This window comes from Podarcis gaigeae (assembly GCF_964106915.1).
Source record: "Podarcis gaigeae genome assembly, chromosome: 14".
Classification (NCBI taxonomy): domain Eukaryota; kingdom Metazoa; phylum Chordata; class Lepidosauria; order Squamata; family Lacertidae; genus Podarcis; species Podarcis gaigeae.
The window spans coordinates 53,554,404-53,576,915 of record NC_139690.1 but is presented as its reverse complement, the minus strand read 5'-3'; the positions used below and the strand labels follow the sequence as shown (position 1 = coordinate 53,576,915).

General features: G+C 54.6%; 3 protein-coding genes across 9 annotated transcripts in view; 2 read left to right on the top strand and 1 right to left on the bottom strand.

Moving 5' to 3' along the window:
- The window catches only part of LOC310831319 (cytoglobin-1-like), a 108,672-nt gene that overhangs the window by 26,270 nt on the left and 59,890 nt on the right, over positions 1–22,512 (top strand). The window lies entirely within an intron of this gene.
- LOC310831193 (histone-lysine N-methyltransferase EHMT2-like) lies at positions 345–8,860 on the bottom strand. 4 transcript variants are annotated; one of them, XR_014557782.1, is made up of 13 exons: positions 8,671–8,766; positions 8,368–8,411; positions 7,960–8,079; positions 7,676–7,780; positions 5,903–6,057; positions 3,842–3,991; positions 3,613–3,760; positions 3,026–3,103; positions 2,810–2,931; positions 1,552–1,638; positions 1,382–1,460; positions 995–1,284; positions 345–652 (listed from the first exon to the last, which is right to left on the bottom strand). XR_014557782.1 is itself a non-coding variant. In XM_083711608.1 (13 exons), exons 1-13 carry the CDS (start codon positions 8,799–8,801, stop codon positions 400–402), a joined length of 1,521 nt encoding a protein of 506 aa, XP_083567734.1. In that variant the 5' UTR covers positions 8,802–8,860; the 3' UTR covers positions 345–399. The 4 variants fall into 4 exon arrangements, 3 of the variants coding, with proteins under 3 accessions (XP_083567734.1, XP_083567733.1, XP_083567735.1); XM_083711608.1 differs by lacking the exon at positions 8,671–8,766 and adding an exon at positions 8,789–8,860 and having other exon boundaries at positions 1,118–1,284; XM_083711607.1 differs by having other exon boundaries at positions 1,118–1,284.
- Positions 8,926–21,626, top strand: PDIA2 (protein disulfide isomerase family A member 2). 4 transcript variants are annotated; one of them, XM_083711584.1, is made up of 12 exons: positions 8,926–9,033; positions 10,350–10,551; positions 11,767–11,973; positions 12,940–13,073; positions 13,435–13,575; positions 14,317–14,433; positions 17,073–17,198; positions 17,390–17,587; positions 19,487–19,607; positions 20,633–20,814; positions 20,984–21,073; positions 21,501–21,626. In XM_083711584.1, the coding sequence occupies exons 1-12, from the start codon at positions 8,941–8,943 to the stop codon at positions 21,549–21,551; spliced, it is 1,662 nt and encodes a 553-aa protein (XP_083567710.1). In that variant the 5' UTR covers positions 8,926–8,940; the 3' UTR covers positions 21,552–21,626. The 4 variants fall into 4 exon arrangements, with proteins under 4 accessions (XP_083567710.1, XP_083567709.1, XP_083567712.1 ...); XM_083711583.1 differs by having other exon boundaries at positions 21,161–21,626; XM_083711585.1 differs by lacking the exon at positions 8,926–9,033 and adding an exon at positions 10,068–10,089 and having other exon boundaries at positions 21,161–21,626.

The following is a 22,512-nucleotide window of genomic DNA, read 5'->3' as shown; positions in this document are numbered from 1 at the left end:
GTTGCGGCCAACCCGGGGGAGCGCCCGGTCCGGCTCCTTCAGGTCTGCGCGGGGCTGGTGCGCGGCGAGAAGCAGCAGCCCGGCGGGCGAGTCCCTTCCCTCCTTTGGCCCAGGCGGGGGCTCCCTCGGCCGGACCGCTGAGTGGATCAGACGGTGCGAAGAGCAGAGGGGGTCCCGTCTTGGGTCGTCGCCGCCATCCTTCCCGGCCCCTCATTTGCACTTGGGGGCCGCTTTTGTAGAAAGCTCGTTCCAAGCCTCTTCCGTTCGAAGGAGCCTCCGCTCCCTCGCCCACTTCTCCCTGCGGAACCCGGCCCCCGACGCAGCAATCAGGCCCGAGACAGGCGGCTGGCTTCGGCTCTTTATTAGGAGGGACCAAGACAGGGGCTGGGGTCCGCGCGGCTAGCGCAGGGGGCGCCGTCGGGGCCGCGCAGAGCGGCGCGGGGCCGTCTTCAGAGGGCTGCTCCGCGCGGATTTGCGCGAGAAGCCGCGGAGCGGGTAGGACGTGGAGGTGCCCAGGCCGGGGTCTCCCGCGGCGGCGGCGGCGTCTGCCGTTGGCCCTTCCCTCGACGGCCGGTATCTGCAGCCGGGCGACTTGCACAGGCAAGCCCAGCGGCGGCCCTTCGCCTCCCAGAAGCGCTCGCCGTAGTCGAACCTGCGAGGGGCAGAAACGCCGCCGAGTGAAGACGGGGCGCCCGCTCCCCTCCTCGCCGGGGGAAACTGGGCCCCTCCCGCCGCCCCCAATCCGGCAGGAGATCAGAGGACGCTCCGGGACCGGCTCTCGCCACCCCAAAGTGCTGCTCTGTTCAAGGGCGGGGGATAGCAGGAGCGGAACAGGCAGAGAGCCGCGTCTCCTGCGCTTGCCAGGCGCCCATTCGGGAGTGGCTGAAGCCCCCGGGAGGCCACCAGCAGGTGGCGCCAGAGCCAATGACGGGCGAAACTAAGTGGCTTGGCTCCAAGCAGCGCCTCGTCCCGGCTGAGTCTTGCAAGGGCAAACCTGAGATTGAAGTCCGAGAAGCCCCCCCTCCTCCTGTCTGGTTGCAAGTCCAGGGGGCAGGCATGGAGGTGGGGGGCCCTTCACCCCACGGCAGCCCCCCTTCTCTCCGGCAGCACCACCTACGCCAGCTCTTCGCCCGCCTGGATGGCCCGGGCGCTGAAGAAGGCGATGCCCGGGATCTCGTGGCCCACGACCACCGGCAGAGCCACCAGGTTGGGCTGGCACGAATGGTTCAGGAAGCGGCCCACGCTGCCGTAGAAGCGCCCGTCCAGGCAGCACTCGGGGCCCGCCTGCGGGGAGAGGTGGGCAACGCTGAGCTGCAGTGCCCCACCCCCCGGGAAGGGGCACAAACCCCTCCCGCCCCCCAAGTGGAGGCGGAGATGTCACCTGCATGTCCACCACAAAGGAGTAGGCGGCGTCCTCTCGCTGGGCAGCCTCGGCGCTGGAAATCAGCTCCCCAAAGTACCTGGCGGGGAGGAAAGGGCCATGAGGGGGGTTTTTTGGGGGGGAATGCCTGGACTCAGTCCCTCTCTTCACCCCCCCTCCCCGGGACTTACTGGCAGAGGAAGGCTCCTCGGGGCACCTCCTGCATCGTGCGCACTGCCCAGCCCTTGCCTGGCACCCGGTACAGCTGCAGCTGCGTCCTGCGGATGAGAGGGTGCTGGGCCCACCTCGGGCAGCGGGAAGCGGGACCCCCACCGGGCACCAGAGGGGCGAGGGGGTTGTGGGGCGAGAAGAGAAGCAGGCACGCAAGAGTCCCAAGGGCGGGGTGGCAAGCGGGGTTGTTTTTTTAAGGGGGCGACTTGGGTGGGCTGGCACGGAGGGAGACAAGGTGGCGAGGGGGGTGGGCTTCGATTCGCCCCTTTGCTTCTCTCGCAGGGCTGCGGCAAGTATTTCTGCCCCTATGAAAGTGGGAGCGGTTGAAGGCGCAAAGCGCCGTCTCCTTAATGGAAGGGAACAAAGGGTCCCCTCACGGAAGCAGGAATCTGGAAAGGGGCTGCTCGTAGAATGACAGAATGGCAAGGTTGGGAGGGACACCAGGGGTCATCTAGTCCAACCCCCTGCCATTCGGGAGTCCAAACCAATTCACCCCTGATGGGCGGCCATCCAAGCTCTGCGTAAGAACGTCCTCGGAAGGAGAGGCCGTTGACACCATCGTGTGCCATTTGGCCAGGGGGCAAAGGAAGAGGGTGCCAAGGCATCTGACCCAGGCTGGTGGGTGCTCCTGCCCAGTGGTAGAAATTAGCCAGGCACCAGACACATTTTGCCACGGGCGCCGATTACGACCACATGGAGATCTCTGGGCACCAGGTTGGTATTGCTGACCTGCCCACCTGGCTGGCCCCCCAACTTTCTTAAGCAAGGCAGCAGAAGAGCTTATTCAGGCATCGGCAACCTTGGCCCTCCAGATGTTTTGGGACTACAATTCCCATCATCCCTAGCTAACAGGACCAGTGGTCAGGGATGATGGGAATTGTAGTCCCAAAACATCTGGAGGGCCAAGTTTGCCTATGCCTGAGTTTATCCATTGCATTTGTCTCCCACCTTTTTCTCTAAGGACTCCATGGTTCACCCCCCCTCCTCATTTGATCGCTACAACGACCCTGTGAGGTCGGCTAAGAGGCTGTGACAGACCCAGTGAGCTTCATGACAGAGTGGGGATTCGAACCCTGTTCTCCCAGGTCTGACACTCTCACCACTACACCCCACTGCCTTCCTGAAGTACTTCTGCTGTGGGGCAGCTCCATATATGAAGTCGGTAAACTGAGGAGGCCGGGGAGCCCGCAGGCCCCGGCCCAGGGAAAGGGGGCTCACCTGAGGCCCCTCTGCGCCACCCGGTTGGGGCAGGAGCTGGCGCAGGAGCAAAGCATGTGGCACTCGTAGATGGGGCCCGCCTCGGCTGCGCTGCCGGCCGCGTCTGGTGCCAGGCGGCCATCCTGGACCACGAGAGGAGAGAAACGGCCGGCTGGCCCTCAGTGGCTCCGGCTGACCTCCCCGTCTGACCCCAGGAAGGGCAGGAGCGGCTCTCACCGGAGTGTACCAGGAGCGCAGGCTGCGCTCGACACACGGGCAGGTGGGCGCAGAGCAGGAACTGGCGCACTCGCAGTGCTGAAAGAAGGCAAGGCGGTCAGATTCGGGGGTCACGCTCAGCCCCCTACAAAGCCCCCAGCTTGGCAGCCACAGCTTGGCAGACGCCTAAGTAATAATTATTATTTATTTTCATTACTATTTTGCTTTGGCGGTCCTCTGCAGGGAGCCAGCCCGGGCACAGACCCGCCCGATCCTCCCTCTCAAGCCACCTGGGTTGGGTATCCTCAGGCTCCCGGTGCCGGAAACAACGTCAACAGGAGCAGCATCACTTCTCTGCACCATTCGACAACCTGGCGCCCTCCAGGGGGTTCTGAGGACAGACCCTGTCAGCCCCGGGTTTGGGAGGGCGCCAGGTTGGCAGAGGATGCCTTCTAGCAGCACAAGGAGGCCTGGACGGTCAAAAAACAGCCCTGCGAAATGCCTCTGGTCTGGAGGGCTGCTCCGAAGATGCCCCAGACTGGTGGGGCTTCCCTGCCCACCCAGCACCCTGGGGCACCGAAGAGGAGCGGGCGGACGATGCCCCTCACCTGACTTCTGCCCCAGCCCGTCGCGGGGAGCACCGCCGAGTCCGACACAAAGTTCTGCGTGACGTAGAGGAAGGCTCCGGGGACCGGCTCCTCGTCCAGCCCGTTGACGCAAGGGATGGGCACCTGCTCAAAGCCCCGGGAGATGTCTCTGGGGGCGACAGGAGCGCCCGTTGAGCCCCAGCTGCAGCCCGGTCCCGCCCTAGCCCAGCCGCCCCGGGGTGCCGCTCACCTGCAGAGGAGCCTCTCCGTCGGCTGGGGGGGCCGCGCAGAGGCCGCCTCCAGGGCCCGCCAGGAAGGGGAGCTGGGCTTGCAACACTGCAGAGCCACTCGGCCGGCTCTGTTCTTCAGGGAGACTTTGGCGCCGTGGGCAAGAAGCAGGCTGTGGGACGCAAAGAGGGGCAGCTGAGCACCCGGGGGGGGGAGCCCCCAAGTCCTCTAGTCAGAAGCTGGAGCACCAAGGAAGGACTAAGAAGGGCTGTGGCAGCCCCACCCACCCAGACAGGAGCCCCGGGGAGAACCTGGGGGGGGGGTTCCTTTGCTCTCTCTCCATCCATACCCCCCTCCCAGTGGAAGCCTCCTGCTGCCTTATCCTCTAGCCAGGCTCCCCCCCCCCCAGACCGACTCCCTGGGGGTGGGCTAGGTTGACCCCCAAATCCTTCCCACCTGGCTCAGAGTGGCTAAGAGCCCTCCTGCCTGCCTCTGTGCTCCTCCACTGCCGGGAGAGGATATACGGTACTGGCCTGAATATAAGCTGCACTTTCTTTTTGCCAAATTCCGACCGTGGAAAGTTAAAAGTGCGGCTTAAATTCGCGACCTAACAAAAATGGACTTTTACGATATCGCTGCTGAAACAGACATGCTGTCAAAATGTTTTCTTGCCAATTTGCAAGCTTGAGACTGTTGTGCAATCAATTATAATGCCATTCATAGCTTTCCCCGTATTTTACAGTGCAGTATTGGTTTTTTATTTGCATTTACGGTGCTATGAACAGGTGTTTAACCCACTTGCGGGTCCGCTCTAGTACCCACAGGATTTTATTCTACATCTGCCATTTACAGGTGTGAGTGCCTGCGGAATTTTAAGGGAGCGGGTTATATTCAGGTATTGTCTTTCTCTCTCTCCCCCCCCCCCCCCAAATTTTAAAGGTGCGGCTTATATTCAGGCCAGTACGGTATTTGCTAGATATTATCCTTCCTTCCTCAGGTTTGTGAGTTCAGCAGGGTGTCATTCCTTTGCAGCTTAAAAGGGAAGCTGGTTTGAGCCTTTTTGATGGAGGAATCCAGGATGCTTTAAGGCGGAGGGTTAGACTCAGCAGATGCTCTCTCAGCTCTGGCTGGGTGGAAAGTGACGAAAAAGAGAGGAAGAGCCCAGGCAGGTTGGAGGAGATACATAGCTGGGGCCCCTTGCTCTCGGGACACAGCAGGAGCATCTCTCACTGCAGAGTCCTCTCTAGCACACTAGAGCGTCAGCGCCTCTCATGTGCCAGCCTAGCAAAGAGCGAGTGTCTGGTCTGCACTGCTCTCTGAATATCCCACCCTGCCCAGCCAGGCTAAGGGAGAGGCGGGTGCTGACCTCTCATCTCCTTGCCAAGGGCACAAGGGAGCTTCTGGGCGATGGCTGCATCTTCTCCGCAGCCAAGCTCTGGGCCTGGCTAGGGGCTGTGGGATGTAGCAATCAAATACAACATTTCCTGTTTGACCAGAGTGGATACGCGGGGGGGGTGTGTGTGTGTTACTCCAGTGCCAGGAGGACTTCCTGTCACACCTTTCTGGAGCATCTTCCCCCTAGGTGTGACCAGGTAGGTGAGTGTGACCCTGGGAGACCCCATCAAAGAGCTGGTCATGCAGCCATCTTTCTCTTGATCATTCTCTTGATGCTGCTCTCTTGATGTCTTTTGCTGTCTGCTGGCTCTCAGCCAGCAGCGCATGGGCTCAATCCCCATATAGGATAAACTCACACTCTCTTCTGTAACTACAAGCTAAAGGCTGCCTTCAGGATCATACTGTGAACTGAATGTAAGTAAACTCCTTGTTACTTTGAAGAGAAGACTGTTGTGTCTTTATTCTTTTTAAGAGGGAATTCTTTTTAGAGGGGAATTTAGCAGGAACAAACCCAATCTGGACAAGCCAGACTGGATTGTTTAACTCAAGAGAGTCTAATGAATCTACAAACTTCCTGCAATATTCAGAGGAATGTACTAGCATGAGTGAGGAAGGATAATATTTAATCAATATATCCTCTCCTACCGTCCACAACATTCCCACATGGGCAGGGGAGACCCTCACTCACACGAGACACTCGTAGCGCCTCTCCTGGGCCGCCAGGTGCAGGGGGGAGTCGCCTTGGCCATTCAGCGCATCCACATCGGAGCCGGCGTCCAGCAGCATTCTGGCGATGGAGGGGCTGCCGACATACACCGCCCAGTGCAGACAGAGGTTCCCTTCCTAAGGAGGGAAGGGGGTGGGCAGCAGAGAGAATGGGGTGAGCTGAGCTGGGGGGCCCTCAGCCAAGCACCTCCCAGGCCACCCTCAAGGGGTGGTGTGACTGCAAGGGGGAGCAGTCTGTCCACCCCAGGGCCCCCAGGGCCTGCTGCCCCCAGGATCCTCCAGGCAGGAGGACCTGCGCCTGGCACAAGTGAGCAGCAGCCTTCCCTTGCAGCCTCCCTGCCTGCCTCTGGTTGCAACACACAGTCACACACAGCCTCTCCTTGGTCAGCCCCACAAGGTGCCCCCAGCTTCTTCGCTGGCTGGCACAGCCCACCCCCTCCAGTGCCCAGGGGCAGAGCAAGCCGATCAGGCGACTGGGGCAGCGCGTGTGCCATGCACCCAGGGGTGGGGCTAGCTGCCTGTGGGGAGGGGCCAACTGGGGCAGTACGCTCCGCAGGGCCTCTGAGGAGTCTGCCTGCCTCCTCCCACTTAGCCGCCCTACAGCTGAGGGAGAGGCAGTGGGTGGACCATTTGGGGCATCACAGGGCATGCAGGCCCCACGGTGAGTGCTGCCCAGCCTTTTGTCACCCCCCTCAGTGGTGACACCCGGGGCGTCCCACCCCCACCCCTTCCTCCACCCCTGCCAGTGCTGTGACATTGTGTGGCAGTATGCCAGCAGGGGCCGCTTGTCCAGACTGGCAGCCCAGCCCACTTTGGAGATTCCCCGCTCAGCTCTGGCCTCTTCCTGCCAACTGGGGCAGATCTACTAAGAAAGGAACAAAGCTTCAGCTTCTGGGCCCCAGAAGCCACTTTAGTCCACATGGCTCAATTTGGGGGACCCCATTTGAGCCACATGATGGAGGCAAATTGCTTTGACTCAAATTGATTAATTTTTTGTTGTGTATATATCAACCAACAGAAAGTTTGAGAGTAAGGAGCACAGTTCCGACAAAAGAAGAATGGCAGACAAAATTAATGGATTATGCAGAATTAGATAAAATGACAGGAAGGATCCGAAACCTGTGGGACCAGAGATTTTCAGCAGAAAGAAGAAATGTACGATTTATTTGAAGAGGAACTGTAATCAACAAAGTATGCTAGTAGGACTACAATAAGTTTTGTAAGGAGAAATGTGTGAAGCATTGCAAATTAGAGAAAGAATAGTGATGTTAGTAATGAGTTAAAAGTAATTGTGGAAGTGATAAATGTATATTTAGTGATTAGATTGGAAAAATTTCAGATGAGATTGATGGAAGTCCAAAAAAAATTAAATGTATAAGACGTTCAAAATATGTTTAATTATTGTTGAAAATAATATGTTGAAAATTAATTTAAAAATATATATAAAAGAGAGTACCATAAGTAGCACAGATGTTGTAAGGAAGGAAGGGGAAAGTTGGCTGCTCTGCTGTGGCTCATGTAACCCCCCCCCCCCTTCTAACAGACCTCCTTCTGGTTGCGAAGGGGCCTTCATAGCAGTTTAAGCTTCAGGGCCCCCAAATTGTAGGTCCATCACTGCTCCCAACTGGTCTTCTGTCTGGGTGGGCAATAGGGAGTGAATACCCCCACCCCAATTCATTCCTCCCCCCCCCCCCGGGTCCAGCCTCGCAGCGCAATCGGAGGGCGAATTCCTCACGTGATCCCGCACAGCTGGGTCTGCTCCGTGGGCCAGCAGGAGCTCCACCAGGCTCTCGTGTCTGTACTCCGTGGCCCAGAAAAGGGGCGTCCGGCCACTGGCGTCCTGGAGAGCGAGGGGGAAGCCAAGAGAGCAGCCGTGGGGTGGGCCTTGTGCAGGCAAGGGGCCTTGGAGAGGGGCAAGGAGTCATCTCCCCCCATCGCAGGCACATCCCAGCCCTCCCACCACAGCCTGTGGGGCAGGGGGCCCTCCAAGCCATCCTCTGCAGCTGCTGGCTGGCCTACCTGGCTGTTGAGGGCCTCTGGGTCCTGGGCAAGGAGCTGGCGGGCCGTGTCGCAGTGGCCCTTCCTGGCCTCCATGTGCAAAAGCGGGTCTGTGGCCGCCACCTCATCCTCCTCATCCACCTGCGGGCAGGAAGCAACTGGCCTCCAAGCAGCCTCTGCCCCCCTGGCCTGGCCCTCCCCACAAACAGGTGGTCCCAAGGGATTCTGCGGGACCCCCTTCTCCTCCTCACAGAGGGGCAAGGCCAGAGACCTGGAGAATCTGCTTTGCTGGGCAATGGAGCAGACGGCCAAGGGTCAGATGGAGGCTCCCCTCTTGCCCAGCAATGTGGGGAGGGAGGGAGGAAGCCCCCCCCATCAGGGACGTCAGCAAGCTCCCCAAGGGGGTCTCTGCCCAGAAGCATTCCTTACCTGTCTTTCAGAGGGGGCTTGGCCAGGCCCCAAACCTCTACTCTCTGTGGGGAAAGGGTTAATGCAACATGGAGTTAGCTTGATGCTGGCTGGGGTGCAAAGTGGAATAAAATATGGGGGTGGGGATAAGCACCATCCCATATAATCAATCACAAGTAGCAGTACATGTGAACCATTTGAATGGCAATCAACTTTGGGGAGGGGTCTGGCCCCCTCAAATATGTTATTGGGAAGGCCAAAGGGACCTCGACCAATAGGAGTGGGCTCCTTCCTTGGGGGGGCGAGCACTTGAGAAACACACACTTCTTGGAGGCCGCTCACTATGTTCCTCAGTTTCCTTTGCTCCCCCCGCCCGGAGAATAAGCCCCCCACTCTGTGCCAAGATTCCCATTTCCAACCCCCCCCCCCAAGCCTGCCTCACCGCTGAGCCCCATGGCAGTGCCACTCTGCGTGGGCAGCAGCCGTTGGGGTGGAATTCAAACAATGCCCAGAGCAGGGCGGGGGCATTCCATGGAATGGCGCTGCGTGAGGAAGAGCAAGGGGAAGCTGGGCAGGACCCCACACAAGACCCCCATGTGTGGCCGCTGCTCCTGCTTGGGTCTGGCCAGCGCCCTTCCCCCCCGGGAGCCCCTCTCTGGGTTGCTGAGCACAGCCACAGCCCAGGAGGTCTGGCCAAGGAGATGCCTTCTCTAGATGGCCTGCTATTTCTTATTGTTGTTGTATTATTATTTGGGGGGGGGGCTTCACTCTAAAGTCCCAAGGATTGGGGGGGGGGAAATACAGCAATTAAAAAACATCAAGAATAGTGTTGTGATTTGGGTCAGTCTGCAGGGTGTCTGCAGCCCCTTCTGACACTTGGAGTCCTGAGCCCAGGAAAGGTTAATAGCTGATGGGAGAAGCCATTGCTAACTGGGTAGTTGCAAGTGAATGGCCTGCCATTTAAGCACCTCCATCAGCATCTCTCTGCCCAGCCAATGGGTCAAAATAAATAAATAAAAATTGTCCAGTAGCACCTTAGAGACCAACTAAATAGGTCTTGGCCGAGGGACTAGGGCTGCCAGATTTCAAAAGACGAAAATCCTGAAACAAAAGTTGTTCAGCTTTTCTTTTCTTTTTGCCCAAAGTTGTTGATCTTTTTGGGCAAAATCATGGCTTGCCAGAAACCTGGATTTTCCTGGACATTTTGCTGAATGCTGCTTCCCACTGCAGTATTCTGGGTATGTCCGGGAAATTCGCACCAAGAACCATCAGCGTCTGAAATTAAGGAGCTGGATTGCCAGGGCAGTGACTAACTGCGGGTGGCTGGCCTGGCTGGGATGTGGAAGGGTGATGGCCAGCCTGGCTGGTGAGAGCTGAGCTGAGTGGCGGCTGCAGGCTGAGAAGCCAGAGAGACAGCGCCATGCTTGGTGGATGGGCGATTCCAAGGCTGTCACAGTGAGAGAAGAAAGGCCTTTTGGGGTGTCGATGCTGCGAGATCCTCCATCTTTGGCTCAGGCTGCACCTAGATTTTCCCCTAACAAAACCATAGATCCTGAAAACGCCACAGTCTCTGCTGTGCCTCATTCCAAGGGAACCCCGTCCTGGAACCCCTGCAATCTCGCCCTGCTTGGGGATTGGGTGGCAGGCAAGCGGTGCTTTTCTACCAGTGCTGTGTCCCCTTGAATACCCCCAGAAAAAAGCACGGATGCGTCAAAGTCGGCCAATTAGCTCACATCAAAGCAAGTGAGTATAAATGCATTCATTTCTACTATTAATTGTGGGGTTATCTTGATTTCCAAGATGGTGTTTGCAGAGCTTCCCGAGCCGTTTGCCTTGGGTTCAGCACCCCCTCCCCAGCAGCTCTTATCAGGCAGCCAGTGGGGAAGGGCCACGTGGGGCAAACTCTGGCTCCACGTCACGGAAAGGCTTGCCCCAGGAGCTTTATCTGCCCCTTCCCTGCCTGGCATCTCCTGGCTCCGGCACTCTGCCTCTCTCTCCTCCAGGCCGCCATGGGCTGCCTCCCGAGACTCCTGCTGGCACTGGGGCTGGCAGTGGCCTTAGTGCAGCGTTTGGGGGCCCAGGAGAGCAGGAACCAGGCAGAGGAAGAGGAAGAGGAGGAGGAGGAGGACCAGGGGGTCTTGGTGCTCAACCAGAGCAACTTTGCCCAAGCCCTGCAGAAGCACAAGCTGCTCCTGGTGGAGTTCTGTGAGTAGCAGCTGCTGCAGGGGGAGAGCTTGACCGGGGCACCACCAGGGACTCCCCTGGCCTGCACCCCCAGGCAAAAGGCAGCAGGCGCTGGGAGGGGCAGGTGGGGCAAACCGGAGCGCCCCCTTCAGGCTGCTTGGTTGCTTAGGGGAGGGGGCACAGTGGACCCTGTTGAGAGACATCCCCTCCGGCAAGGATACCCTCTCAACTAGGGCCAGGGCCTTTTCAGCTCTGGCCCCGACTTGATGGAACGCTCTGTCCCAAGAGACCAGGGCCCTGCGGGATCTGACATCTTTCCGCAGGGCCTGCTGTTCCGCCTGGCCTTCGGCTTAGACTCACTCTGACCCCTTAAATAGGATTTGGTATATAAATTTCCCCTTGGCTTTTTTGCTGGCCCATGTAGGACCAGCATGGGTGAATATCTGACGTTCCCTCCCTTCATGGTCTTCATTTATGGGCTACCACTAAGATGAGGCTGCATTTTAAGCTGTATTTTAAGCAGTATTTCAATTAGCTTTTCTCCCCATTACATTTTGTTGTAATTTATATTTGATGTTAGCCGTCCTGAGCCTGGCCCTGACTAGGGAGGGTAGGGTATAAAATTATTATTATTATTATTATTATTATTATTATTATTATTATTATTATTATTACCCTTCTTGTAGCTACCGCCTCACCTTCCAGCCCCCACCCCACCCCAGCTGTGTCCTCCTGTGGCACCACAGAGCTGCCTTTGTTGGAGCAAACCTGCTCTGTGCTCTGGAGGGCGAGAGGAGAGGAGATTAAGCAAAAGCGGCTCTCAGCAGCCTATGGGGAGAGCAAACATGACCTGCCAGGCCCACAGAGCCTGGCCCAGGGGACAGGAGGGAGGGCAGCCTACAGAACCACACCCTCCTGCTGTGCCTGTGGCTCCTGAGACCCACTGGTGTGCATGTGCCCCCCCCCCAATCACCACCACAATGGGGTTGCTCTGGCCCCACACTCAGAGACAGCAAATGCTTCCCAAGGCCAGTTGCTGGAAACCGCAGGAGGGAAGAGTAGCTCTCGCACCCAGGTCTTGCTTGTGGGCTTCCCTGTGGGGCTTCTGGCTGGCCACTGTGAGAACAGGATGCTGGACCCGATCCAGCAGGCTCCTCGGATGTCCTTACACACCTCCGCACTGTCATTTGTTGCCTGTGGGGTTGACGCTTCACCCCTCCTCCTTTTCCCTCCCAGATGCCCCCTGGAGCAGTCACTGCCAGGCCCTGGCCCCGGAGTACGCCAAGGCCGCCGCCCTGCTGAAGGAGGAGGGCTCTGCGCTGCGCCTGGCCAAGGTGGACGGGGAGCAGGAGAAGGAGCTGAGCGCAGAGTTCGGAGTCAGCGGCTTCCCCGTCCTCAAGCTGTTCAGAGACGGCAACCGCACTCACCCGGCGGACTTCACAGGTCAGAAGAGGCCATGGTTTTGCGGGGCGTTCTCAGCCGTCCTGGACCCCCCCTGTCGGAGGCAGGGTGGCTCTGAATACCCATTGGTGCGGCCCTTGGGTCCCTTTGGGGGCATCCGGCTGGGGGCCCCTTTGAGAACAAGATGCTGGACTAGATGGGCCGGATCCAGCAGCAGCCGGGGTCTCCCTTGGTTCTTATCCTGTGGCTCTTTGGGCATGAGGTGTCAAGCGAGGGAGTTCTCCTCTTCCTCCTCTTCCTCACAGTATAGAATTAACGAGCAGCTGATAGATTTATAGTCCTTTATTACAGCATTGTGTTGCACACACAGACAACCCTCTGCAAGGAGATCAGTTGCCTATTCTGAATCCGACTTCTGACTTCCGCAGCAAGGACTGTGCCAATGGGAAGTTCCTCCCCCTCTCAGTCTCCTTTGTTCTCCAATACGTTCAGACCTCTGAGTCCGAGGGAAGAGGGGGAGGGGTCGCCCCACTTTCAATTGATGTATCTTCCAGCTGCCCCCTCCCTTCCGGATCTCTTGCCATTATCTCGTAGCTGGGTAACTCCTCCCTAATCTGTTCCGCTTCTATGTTTGTTTCTGCTTCGCTCTCTGCTTCTGGAAATGCTGGAGGGGGGATATTTCCCCCCCCCCCACTTCCGAGAGGGGCTTATCTGTCCACGACTGCATTCCCCAATCTTCAGATCCAGACCATTCCCTGACATGAGGGCTTCAACTCAGAGGGAGCAACAAGAGCTCTTCGCTTGCAGCTCCTCACCTAGATTTCCCGGGATTGCATTCGCCCTCTTTGCAGTGGCATCACATCAGGGGCTTATTCTCATCTGAACCTCAGGCTTCATGAGCCCCTGTGAGAGGAGTGGTGCCATTTGCCACTCTCCCTTCTTAACACAGCGCCTGGTCAAGCAGATGGCGCAGCCCCACAACTCACACTTTTGCCGCCCGTTTGCCAGGCCAGCGAGACGCAGAGGGAATCGTGAAGTGGCTGAAACGGAAAACTGGGCCCAGTGCGGTGCTGCTGGAGAATGCCAGCCAGGCGACTGCCTTCCTGGATGCCAACGTGGTGGCGGTGGTCGGATTCTTCTCTGTGAGTGCCCCGCTTGTGTCTCTGCACTCCTTCAGCCAAGCCAAGCTGCTACTCCTGAGCTGCTGCTTCCTGGTGGTGCAGCCTGCTGCCCGTTCCCCGCAGCTGGGAAAGGGAGGAAATGGGAGGGTCAGCCTCTGGCACATTCCAGGGGACATTTGGGGCCCAACTGGCAGGCTGGGGAGTCCCCAGGGAGTTGCTGTCTTGAGGCACCTTCCCCGCACCCAAGGCCCTGCTGGGGGAAGCAGGTCTCCCAGAACGAGACTCTCTTTCCTCTCCACAAACGGAGCGCAGGCCTTGGATATCCTTTGCGTGCTGCTCCTGGCATCCTGTGCCCGGCTCAGCCGCCACGCATTCCTTGCAGGACCTGCAGGGTGAAGACGTGCGCCTCTTCTACGATGTGGCCAGCGATGCTCCGGACGTTGCCTTCGCACTCACCAACCGCTCTGAGCTCTTTGAGAAGTTCAACGTGACCCACCCTGGCACCGTCTCTCTCTTCCGGAAGGTGAGAGCTGGGCCAGGTGGGCACTTCCAGGAGTTTGCAGGGTTGGTTAAAAGACCGGGGGGGGGGGAGAGCATTTAGAGGGGAGGCGTTTCTTTCTGTGACTATTGCAGCTGCTGAGATTTATAGATGGTGCTCCCTGGATCTGCCCAGACAGACTCTGTCACCTCTTGTCACCATTTTTCGAGTAGAATTTTTTGGAGACACCCCTCAAGTACAGCTGATGGCAGTATATTCAATCTTGTGAGAGGAAAAGTGCATCTATATTTTGGAATTATTAAGTTATGCAGACAGGGTGCCAGAGAGTCAAGATGACTGGGTGAAAAATAGTCATACCATGGGCAAAATTTCCTTATTGTGGCCAGATTGTTCTGTCGCTCGATATCATTTTAAGCGCTGCCTAATTAAGTTGTTCGCTTTTCTAAAACCCAGTGTGAGTAGCTGGGCTATCATCCTTCTATTATTGTCCATTCTGGGTCACCCAACCACTGTTACAGTGTCCTTTCTCTTGGCAGATCAAGATGAACAGGTGACAGCAAAGGTTGCAAAGTTTTTAGCCGGGGCAATTAGAATAAGATCCCTTATTTGACCATTGACCCAAACCCCCAAAATGTTTTTTACATAATTGACTTTTTACCGTTATCCTCTGTATACCACAATTTTGTTTGCTTTATTGTTGTGGCTGGTGGCTGATGCAAAGAAAGACTCATTCATTCATTAATCCATTCATTCATTCTCTTGCAGCACGATGAGTCCCGGGAAGACTTCCTGGTGGATGAAGAGCTCGGCCTGGACGGGGCAGAACTGGCACAGTTCATCCTGGCGCAGAGCCTGGAGCTGGTGATGGAGTATACGAGCCAGGTGAGAGGGGGCCCTGCAGTTCCTCAGCCCCTTCTTCCTCCTGGCTGCCAGCCAGAGCCCAGCTCCTCCTGGCTCCTTCTTGCCAGGGTTGCTTGTCCCTTTGAGGGATTTTCCAGCATTGCAGGGGGTTGGCCCAGATGACCCGGGGGGGGGGGGGCTTCCAACTTGTGACCTCCCCTTCTGGCAAGCAGAGGGATAGGAGCCACTGCGTGTCAGGCTCCAGGGAATCTGATCCCTCCCACGGTGGCAGCCAAGAAGCAGATAAAAAAGAAGAGTTCTTACCAAGTATTTTATTCAATATTTACAGAGAGAGAACGCAGAAATTGTGGGAATGTTCAGGGACGCAGGAGAGGATATATTGTTTATTAATATCCTTCCTAACTTGCGCTAGCAAGTTCTATAACCTAGAAGAGTTTTAACATTCGTCGTTAAAGGCACAGTGGGTAGCTGGTTGCAAGCGAGTTTAAGCTTCTCGATATAGATTCCTGGTAAGATCCCTTATTTCCCTCTTAAAAGAATAAACACGCCACAATCTTATTTAAGATATATAAAAATAGTTTACTCACATCAGCATCAGTTCACAGATGGATCCCTGAAGGCAGACTTAGTAACAGATATATACATGTGAGTCTATCCCATATGGAGATAGTCTCTTTGTCCTCTGTTGGCCAGCAGAGCATCTCTAGCTAAAAAGCTGCTCCAACGAAGACAGGAGGTCAAAGAGAGAGAGATGGCTGCATGCCTTGTGCTTTTGTTACCTGCACAGGTAAGGTCACACCCACCTCTAGTCACATGCCAGAGGAAGTATGTCCCAGTCAGGAGGAAACAGGAAGTTTTTGACCGGCTAGTCCAAACATCCCCTTGCATGTCCACTCTAGGAAAACAAGGAATGTTGCACTTGACTGCTACTTATGTATCACATCCCACAGAAATGCCATCTCTCCTAGATAATGGCCTTGCTCTGAGTAAAGTCCTACCCCCTCTGTCTCTCCTATTCTACGTCATCCCTGCGCCAGTTGAGCTGTGCTTTATGCCTCTGAGCTTTCTGCTCTACTACTCTCAATGCATGCCTGGTCCTGGGAGAAGGGGGGTCAGGAATGCTTTCGAATGATAATGTGTCAGCCAGCTGCTCCGGCTCTGCTGCTTCCCCCTCCTTTACCATTATCTCCCAGCTTTTCCCCTCTTCTGTCTCAGAGTCATGACTTTCTGCAAACCACCGTTGTAATTCTATACTGCCCTCTTCTTCTTGGGAAGGTCCAGGAGAGGGGGGGCTGTCTCTATCATTCCTCCTCCGATGTTCAGTCCCTGACGCTGTGGGTGGGACCCCTCTGCTCAATGGAAGGACCCTGGTTGGGTCACGGTCAGCTCTGGGCCTTTGGGTCTGCCTGGCAGGGAAGGGGGACCCTGAAAGCCCAGTGCAGCCCCCTCGCCATTTCTTCTGCAGAGATGCAGGCCTCCTCCCTGGGGGAGAGAGGGCTGCTCTTCTGCTTCTGGTATTTGGGAGCACTTGTCCTCACTGTCAGAACTAGCATTTGGCCGAGCTACTCCTCCGGTCAAGTCCTCCAGCAGTGATTCACAACCTGAGCCTTTGATGAGGCTCCAGGCACGTTCCCTTGTTATGCAGAGTATCCAAGCAGCAGAAGGACGAGAAATATGAGCTACATTGCTAAGAGTTTTATTTCTAACTATGCAGACAGAAAAGAATATACATCATCTCTCTGTGAAAGCAGGGAGGCAACTGGAACAAAGGAACAGGAAACCAGTAATATCAACATCCATCTCCCGTCTCTTGTGACACTTCCAACAATCTGGAATGTCTGGAATGTAAACAGAGTCTTGTGACTCTAAGCACTGCACAGTGGCAAAACAGAAACCTAACACCCTCCCCCTTTCTGTGAACACCACTGGGCAGTGTGTCAAAACAGAAGCCTAACATTTACGCCCCTCCACCCTTGGGGGGTCCCCGCTCTGGCATTCCCAAAGCAAAGGAAGGATTAGACTCTGATTAATAGAAGACACACAGAGGCTTGACCAGCAAGACTCTGGGAGGGGTGCGTATAATAATAATGCCTGTCCACCCTCCGTCCCAGGTCGTTTTATTCACAAAAGAACTTTTTACACAGTGTACGTAAGAACCAATCAGATTTCCTCTGAGCATTTCAAAAACCCCACGTGGGACAAAGTTAAACTACAAAAACTAATTAAGCATGCATACTTCTGGGGCAAATAAAACAGAACTAAAAAGGAGGGATGCATTCAGCAACCCTGGAGGTCATAAACAGCAATAAACATGATAGGAAGGATGGCAAGGACGATAGGGATCTTTATCACCTTCATGTGAAAAACTATTTCCTGGCCCTAAGATGAACAAAATCAAGGAAGGGTACATCAAAGAACTGCCTGCTATCTTTCATGGTCTGACGAAGCAACTGGCAACTGGGCTGTGTACATGACTTGTCAAGCAAGAGAAATAGGACAGGGATGCAGAGGCGTGGATTGATAAAAAATCATATCAAAATGGCTTAAACCCAGTCAATGCAATGCTTTCATTGCTGACACAGATGGCTTGCTCCATATTTGGTATAATTCCTCCTAGCAATCCCACCTGATCACTACCCCCGCCTGTGTCTTTCCCTTAGAACTCCTCCAGGATATTTGGGGCAAAGATCCCAAACCACCTGCTGCTCTTCATCAACAAGACGCAGGACTCTCAGCTGGAGCTCCTCAGAAGCTTCCGAGATGCTGCCCCTGCTTTCCGGGGACAGGTGAGCCCCCCCCCCCCCCGGCCAGCCGGCACATTTGCCCTGGGGCTTGGGGGGGTCCCATGCAGGGAGGGGTTTGGGGTTTGTGTGGGTGCTGTGTTTTCTGCTTCTGGGAGGCGAGTCCCAGGGAGCATATTCCTGTCCCGCTGGACAGGAATATCTGTCCCTCTACGCATCTCTGCCCCTCTACGCAGGTGCTGTTCGTGCTGGCTGACGTCAACGGGGAAGGAGCCCAGATCCTGCACTTCTTTGGCCTCAAGAGCCACGAGGCTCCCGCCATCCGCTTCATCAACATCGAGAGCAACAGGAAATACCTCTTGGTCACAGATGGATCCCTCGCGGCTCCTGCCATCCATGCCTTCTGCCAGGAGGTGATGGAGGGCAAAGTCCAGGTGGGCAGCCAGCTGCATGGTCAGGCTGGGTGGGGGGGGGGAGAAAGGGACGAGGACTCTTTTTTTATATTCCTTTTTATTAGGGTTTTCCAAAAAAAATGTACTTCACATACAATTTATCATTCAATTATATGTTTCTTTTTGTCTTCCCACCCACCCCACATGTTTTTTAATCCTGAATTGCTGCATTTATACTGTACTTGTTACTAAACCCCCCAATTCCATCTAATCATCCTTTTTTTCTCCCGCTCATATTTCAAATCCACTCCTACCATTCCTGTTCATGGAACATTTATTTGATTCTTATTACTTTGCAACCCCATGCAGATATTGTATGTCTTCTGTTTATGAATTTTGAAACAGTATAGTATTATAAAAATATTGTCAGTATATTATTAGCTGGCGTGTTGCTTGTTGTTGTTCATATTCCAAATCCTGCATGCGATTTCCTATTGCTAAAGTATTTTGACAGGTAGTCTAAAAAAAAAGGCCTCCCATTTTCCATAAACAGTTCATCGCTGTGTCCTCTGAGTTTTACCATCAGTTTTGCCATTTCAGCATAATCCATTCATTTTATAAGCCATTCTTCTCTGGTTGGAGTCTCTTTGAATGCTCTTCAGGGATGCCACTGTCAGGAGCTCCTCCTACACTCGAGTAGGACCCTGGTTGAGACACATGCCCAACTGGTATGTTTTCTCCCTCCTGGTCGTTCTTTGAGGAGCTTCAAAAGGTTTATTCTGCCTGAACATCACAGTGACCGATGCCAACCAACACCAGCACACTTAGGGATCCGCAGAGTCTGCGCACCTTGCGTCACAGACCTCAGCAACTCAGCATTTTGGCTAATCTACTTTATTTACATATAAACACACACAGAGCATTGCAACATGGCTCCCTCTATCTCTTGCATCAGACAGCAAAGAGAGAAAGAACAAAGGACAATATTCCCACTTCACGGAACACAGTAACACAAAACATCCTCTCTCCGTCACTTCCCACACTGTGGAATGAAAACATACACCGTCATGTGATAGACAACAATCCCATGACTGCAATCACGGAGCAGGAATTCTAACAGCCACCATCCCCAGATGGGAAGGAGCTCTGCCCTACAGGTGAGCTGGTGGGGCAGTGGCCACAGCCTCCACCAGGCCCCCTCTCCCCCCAGCAGTAGGGAAGGGGCCAAAAATGCAGAGTGGAGGCTGTGTCCCTTGCAGTGGGGGGAGACCCATAGGCCCGAAGTCTCTCGCCACTCCTGGTCTTGTAGTAAGGTTAAAGCTTATTAGGAAATTATATATAATGAATTGGAAAAGATGTTTAAAATAATGTTTGTAAAAACAAACAAACCCAGAAGCTTTCCTTTAGGGAATTATAGGGAGAGAACTACCCAAACTGTACAGAAATTTATTCATGTGTGCGAATACAGCAGCAAGAATGTTACTTGTCCCAAAATGGAAAGAAGAAGAAGTCCCAGCAAAAGAAGAATGGATACAAAAACTTATGGAATATGCAGAAATGGCAAAACTTACTGGAAAAAGAAGAAATCAAGATAGCAAACTTTTTGTAAAAGAATGGAAACGGTTTATTGAATATTTACAAACAAACTGTAAACAGATAAGAACATTGGCAGGATTATTGTAATAACCTGAAGTTTTATAAGAGCATGAATTTAAAGTAGATGGATAAATGAGCAAATTAATTTGGATGTGCAGAGAATATTAAAAATAAATTTAAGGAACTACACAAAGTGGGGGAAGGAAGTCAAGTTCTTAAATGTTAAAATGATTGCAAAATTATTGAAATGTATAAAACTGAAAATCATAAATAAAATAAAAATGAAAAACAGGTCTCTCACCACTCCACCGACCCACAGCACTAAGCTTTGCTTCATCATTCCAGCCGTACCTGATGAGTGAGGAGATTCCAGAGGACTGGGATAAGGCGCCCGTCAAGACCCTGGTTGGCAGGAACTTTGATCAAGTGGCGTTTGACGAGAGCAAGAGCGTCTTTGTGAAGTTCTGTAAGTGGCACTTTGGGACTGGGGAGGAGGAACCTCAAAGCTGCCTCTGGGGCTCGTCCGCGTTCCCTCCGGGCATCCTGCGGAAGCTCACTGGGAGGGCAGAAGAAGAGAGGGCAGCCCTCCTTGGGGGTTTTCCCCTCTCATCCCCAGTTGGCAGAAACAGGCTTGACCCAAACTTTTCAGGTACATAGACAGAGCTCAGTGATATATGCATATACAGAACTGCAGGAATCCTTTTGCCCGGTGTGGGACTCAAACCCACAACCCTGAGATTCAAAGTCTCTTGCTCTACTGACTGAGCTTTCTCCAGGGAAATTGCTGCTGAGAGACCTTGCCTGCTCTGCAGACTTTCAGAGCCCAGCCCTTTCCAAGTGGTTCAGAAAACATTTATTACAAAAACCGCATAGAAATAAATTACCAGTGTGATAACAAATGTATATCAGCCAAACAGTCTGGAATTTATAAAGTCTTCAGGGTACTTTGAAATGGGGCCAGACTACTCACTGGGGCCAGAATTCCCTGAGGAGGAAATCCCGAAAGGCTGGGCCCACCACTGAGAAGGTCCTGTTTCCCATTTTTAACACTCGATTGGGAGCTGCTCAGAGTGGCTGGGGAAACTCAGCCAGATGGGCGGGATATAAATAAATTATTATTATTATTATTATTATTACCCATCAGTCCAATAGGCCATAACAGGCCACAACAGAGCAGGGTCTTTGAAGAGTCCCGCACTATGTAGGGCTTTAACAGTTAAAACCAGGGCCTGAAAATGGGAGCAGAAAGCAACCAGCAGCGAGTGCAATTGGTACCAGATCAGTGCAAACACCCACAGCCACTACATCCTCTGTGCCAGTTGTGGGATCATTTTTAAAGGCAGCCCCACAGCGAGGTGTTAAGAGGGACGCAGCCTGCACAACTGAAACCAGATCAGCTTTCTCCAGAGAGGGATGCAGCTGGCGAACCGGCCTGATGACAAAGCAGACTTGCGACTTCCTAACTCCATCCCTTCTCTTCTGCTTCCACAGATGCCCCCTGGTGCCCCCATTCCAAGGCAATGGCGCCCGCCTGGGCAGAGCTGGGGGAGAAATATAAAGACCACGAGGACGTCCTCATCGCCGAGTTGGACGCCACGGCCAACGAGGTAGCAGGGCTCCCCATCCGAGCCTACCCAACGCTCTACTACTTCCCTGCAGGGCAGGACAAGAAGGTAATGCAGGTGCGCCCGTGGTGTGGTGTGGGGGGACTTCAGGATGTGCCCAGGTCCTCCGGGACAGTAGAGCAAGGAGGCTCCCCCAGGAGGTAGAAGGGAGGCAGCAGCTGCTTGTGGGGCAAAGCCAGGCCAACACACACACCCCCCCCCCCGTTTTCCACCCCAGATGATCGAGTACCGGAGCGCCAGAGACCTGGAATCCTTCTCGGCGTTCTTGGAGAACGGGGGTGAGATCCCTCCCCAGGACAACACCAAGGTGAGTTTCAGCGGCAACCCCTCATGCCCACTCCAAACATTGAGTTTGTCCCCGTTCCCACGGTGACGCTGGGCTCTGCCTTTCCAGGCTGCCGAGACCCCCGAGGAGGAACCCCAGGAGAATCGAACAAGCCCACCAGGCTCCCCAGAACCAAGAGACGAGCTGTAGAGCCGGCCGTGGCCTCCGAGGGCCTTGCTTCCTTTGTAGCTCCACTGCACGTTTGCCGGTGGCCAAAAACCTGAGGATCTGGGACAGCTGCCACATGAGAGTTGTGCAATGTAGGGGACAACAGCTCCCTTCGCCCCCCACCCCCGATCAGGCTCCCCCTCCTGCCTAAATGCTGCCCTGGGAAGAGACCAGCAGCCCCTTCCTCCTCCTCCTCCTCGTTTTTATATATTTATTTATATCCCGCCTTCTACCCAGAAAGGGACTCAAAGGTGGCTTACAGATGAAAACATCGGAAGGAAGCAACAATTGAAAAGCAATGAAGCACTAACCGAAATCTATCATCTATCAGTCATGATGATCTATTAAAAACATGCAGATAATTGCAGCACCAGCCCTTTCATTAACAGCAGTCCCCGTGTCCCTCCCTCCCCAGCAGCGGCCTCCATCCCGGGGAGAAAGCTGCAAATCTCTGCAGCTTAGTTAGAAGGTGGCAGCGCTAGTTTAGAAGTCACACGGGACTCTTCCTCGGGGAGAAGGGAAAGGCAGCAAGCACAGACCATTTGGGGATGGGGACGAGGGCTGACCCAAGGCCTATCCTCCAAATCATGGGTAGGCAAACCAAGGCCCGGGGGCCAGATCCAGCCCAATCGCCTTCTCAATCCAGTCCGCAGACAGTCTGGGAATCAGCGTGTTTTTACATGAGTAGAATGTGTGCTTTTATTTAAAATGCATCTCTGGGTTATTTGTGGGGCATAGGAATTTGTTCATCCCCCCCAAAAAAAATATAGTCCGGCCCCCCACAAGGTCTGAGGGACAGTGGACTAGCCCCCTGCTGAAAAAGTATGCTGACGCCTGCTCTAAATGAAGAGTGTGTTTCACCCAAGCGATGTCCCACCGTCCCAAAGCAAGCCAAGGCAGGACCTTGCTATCAGCCCACACAGCCCTGCAGATGGGGCACACAGGGGTCTGAGAGTGAGTGATGGGGAGGGGGGGTTGATACGACATCCTTGTGCAAAGAATCCCCCCCCCCCGAGGGTCCGTTGCTGCATCTGCACAGATTGCAAGAGCAACGTTGCTTCTGCTGCCGTTGCCCGCATGGAAAAGGGTCCCAGAGCATGTCCAGAGTCTTCCAGGGCTGCCTGTTGCCACATCTGAGTGAGCTCAGTTCCTGAGGGGTCTCAGGGAAGGCTGAGCTGGTCGGTGCCCCAAATAGTCCGTGTCGGAGCAGGCCTCCCCCCCCCAACGCAAGCAGAGGACAGCAACCCACACAA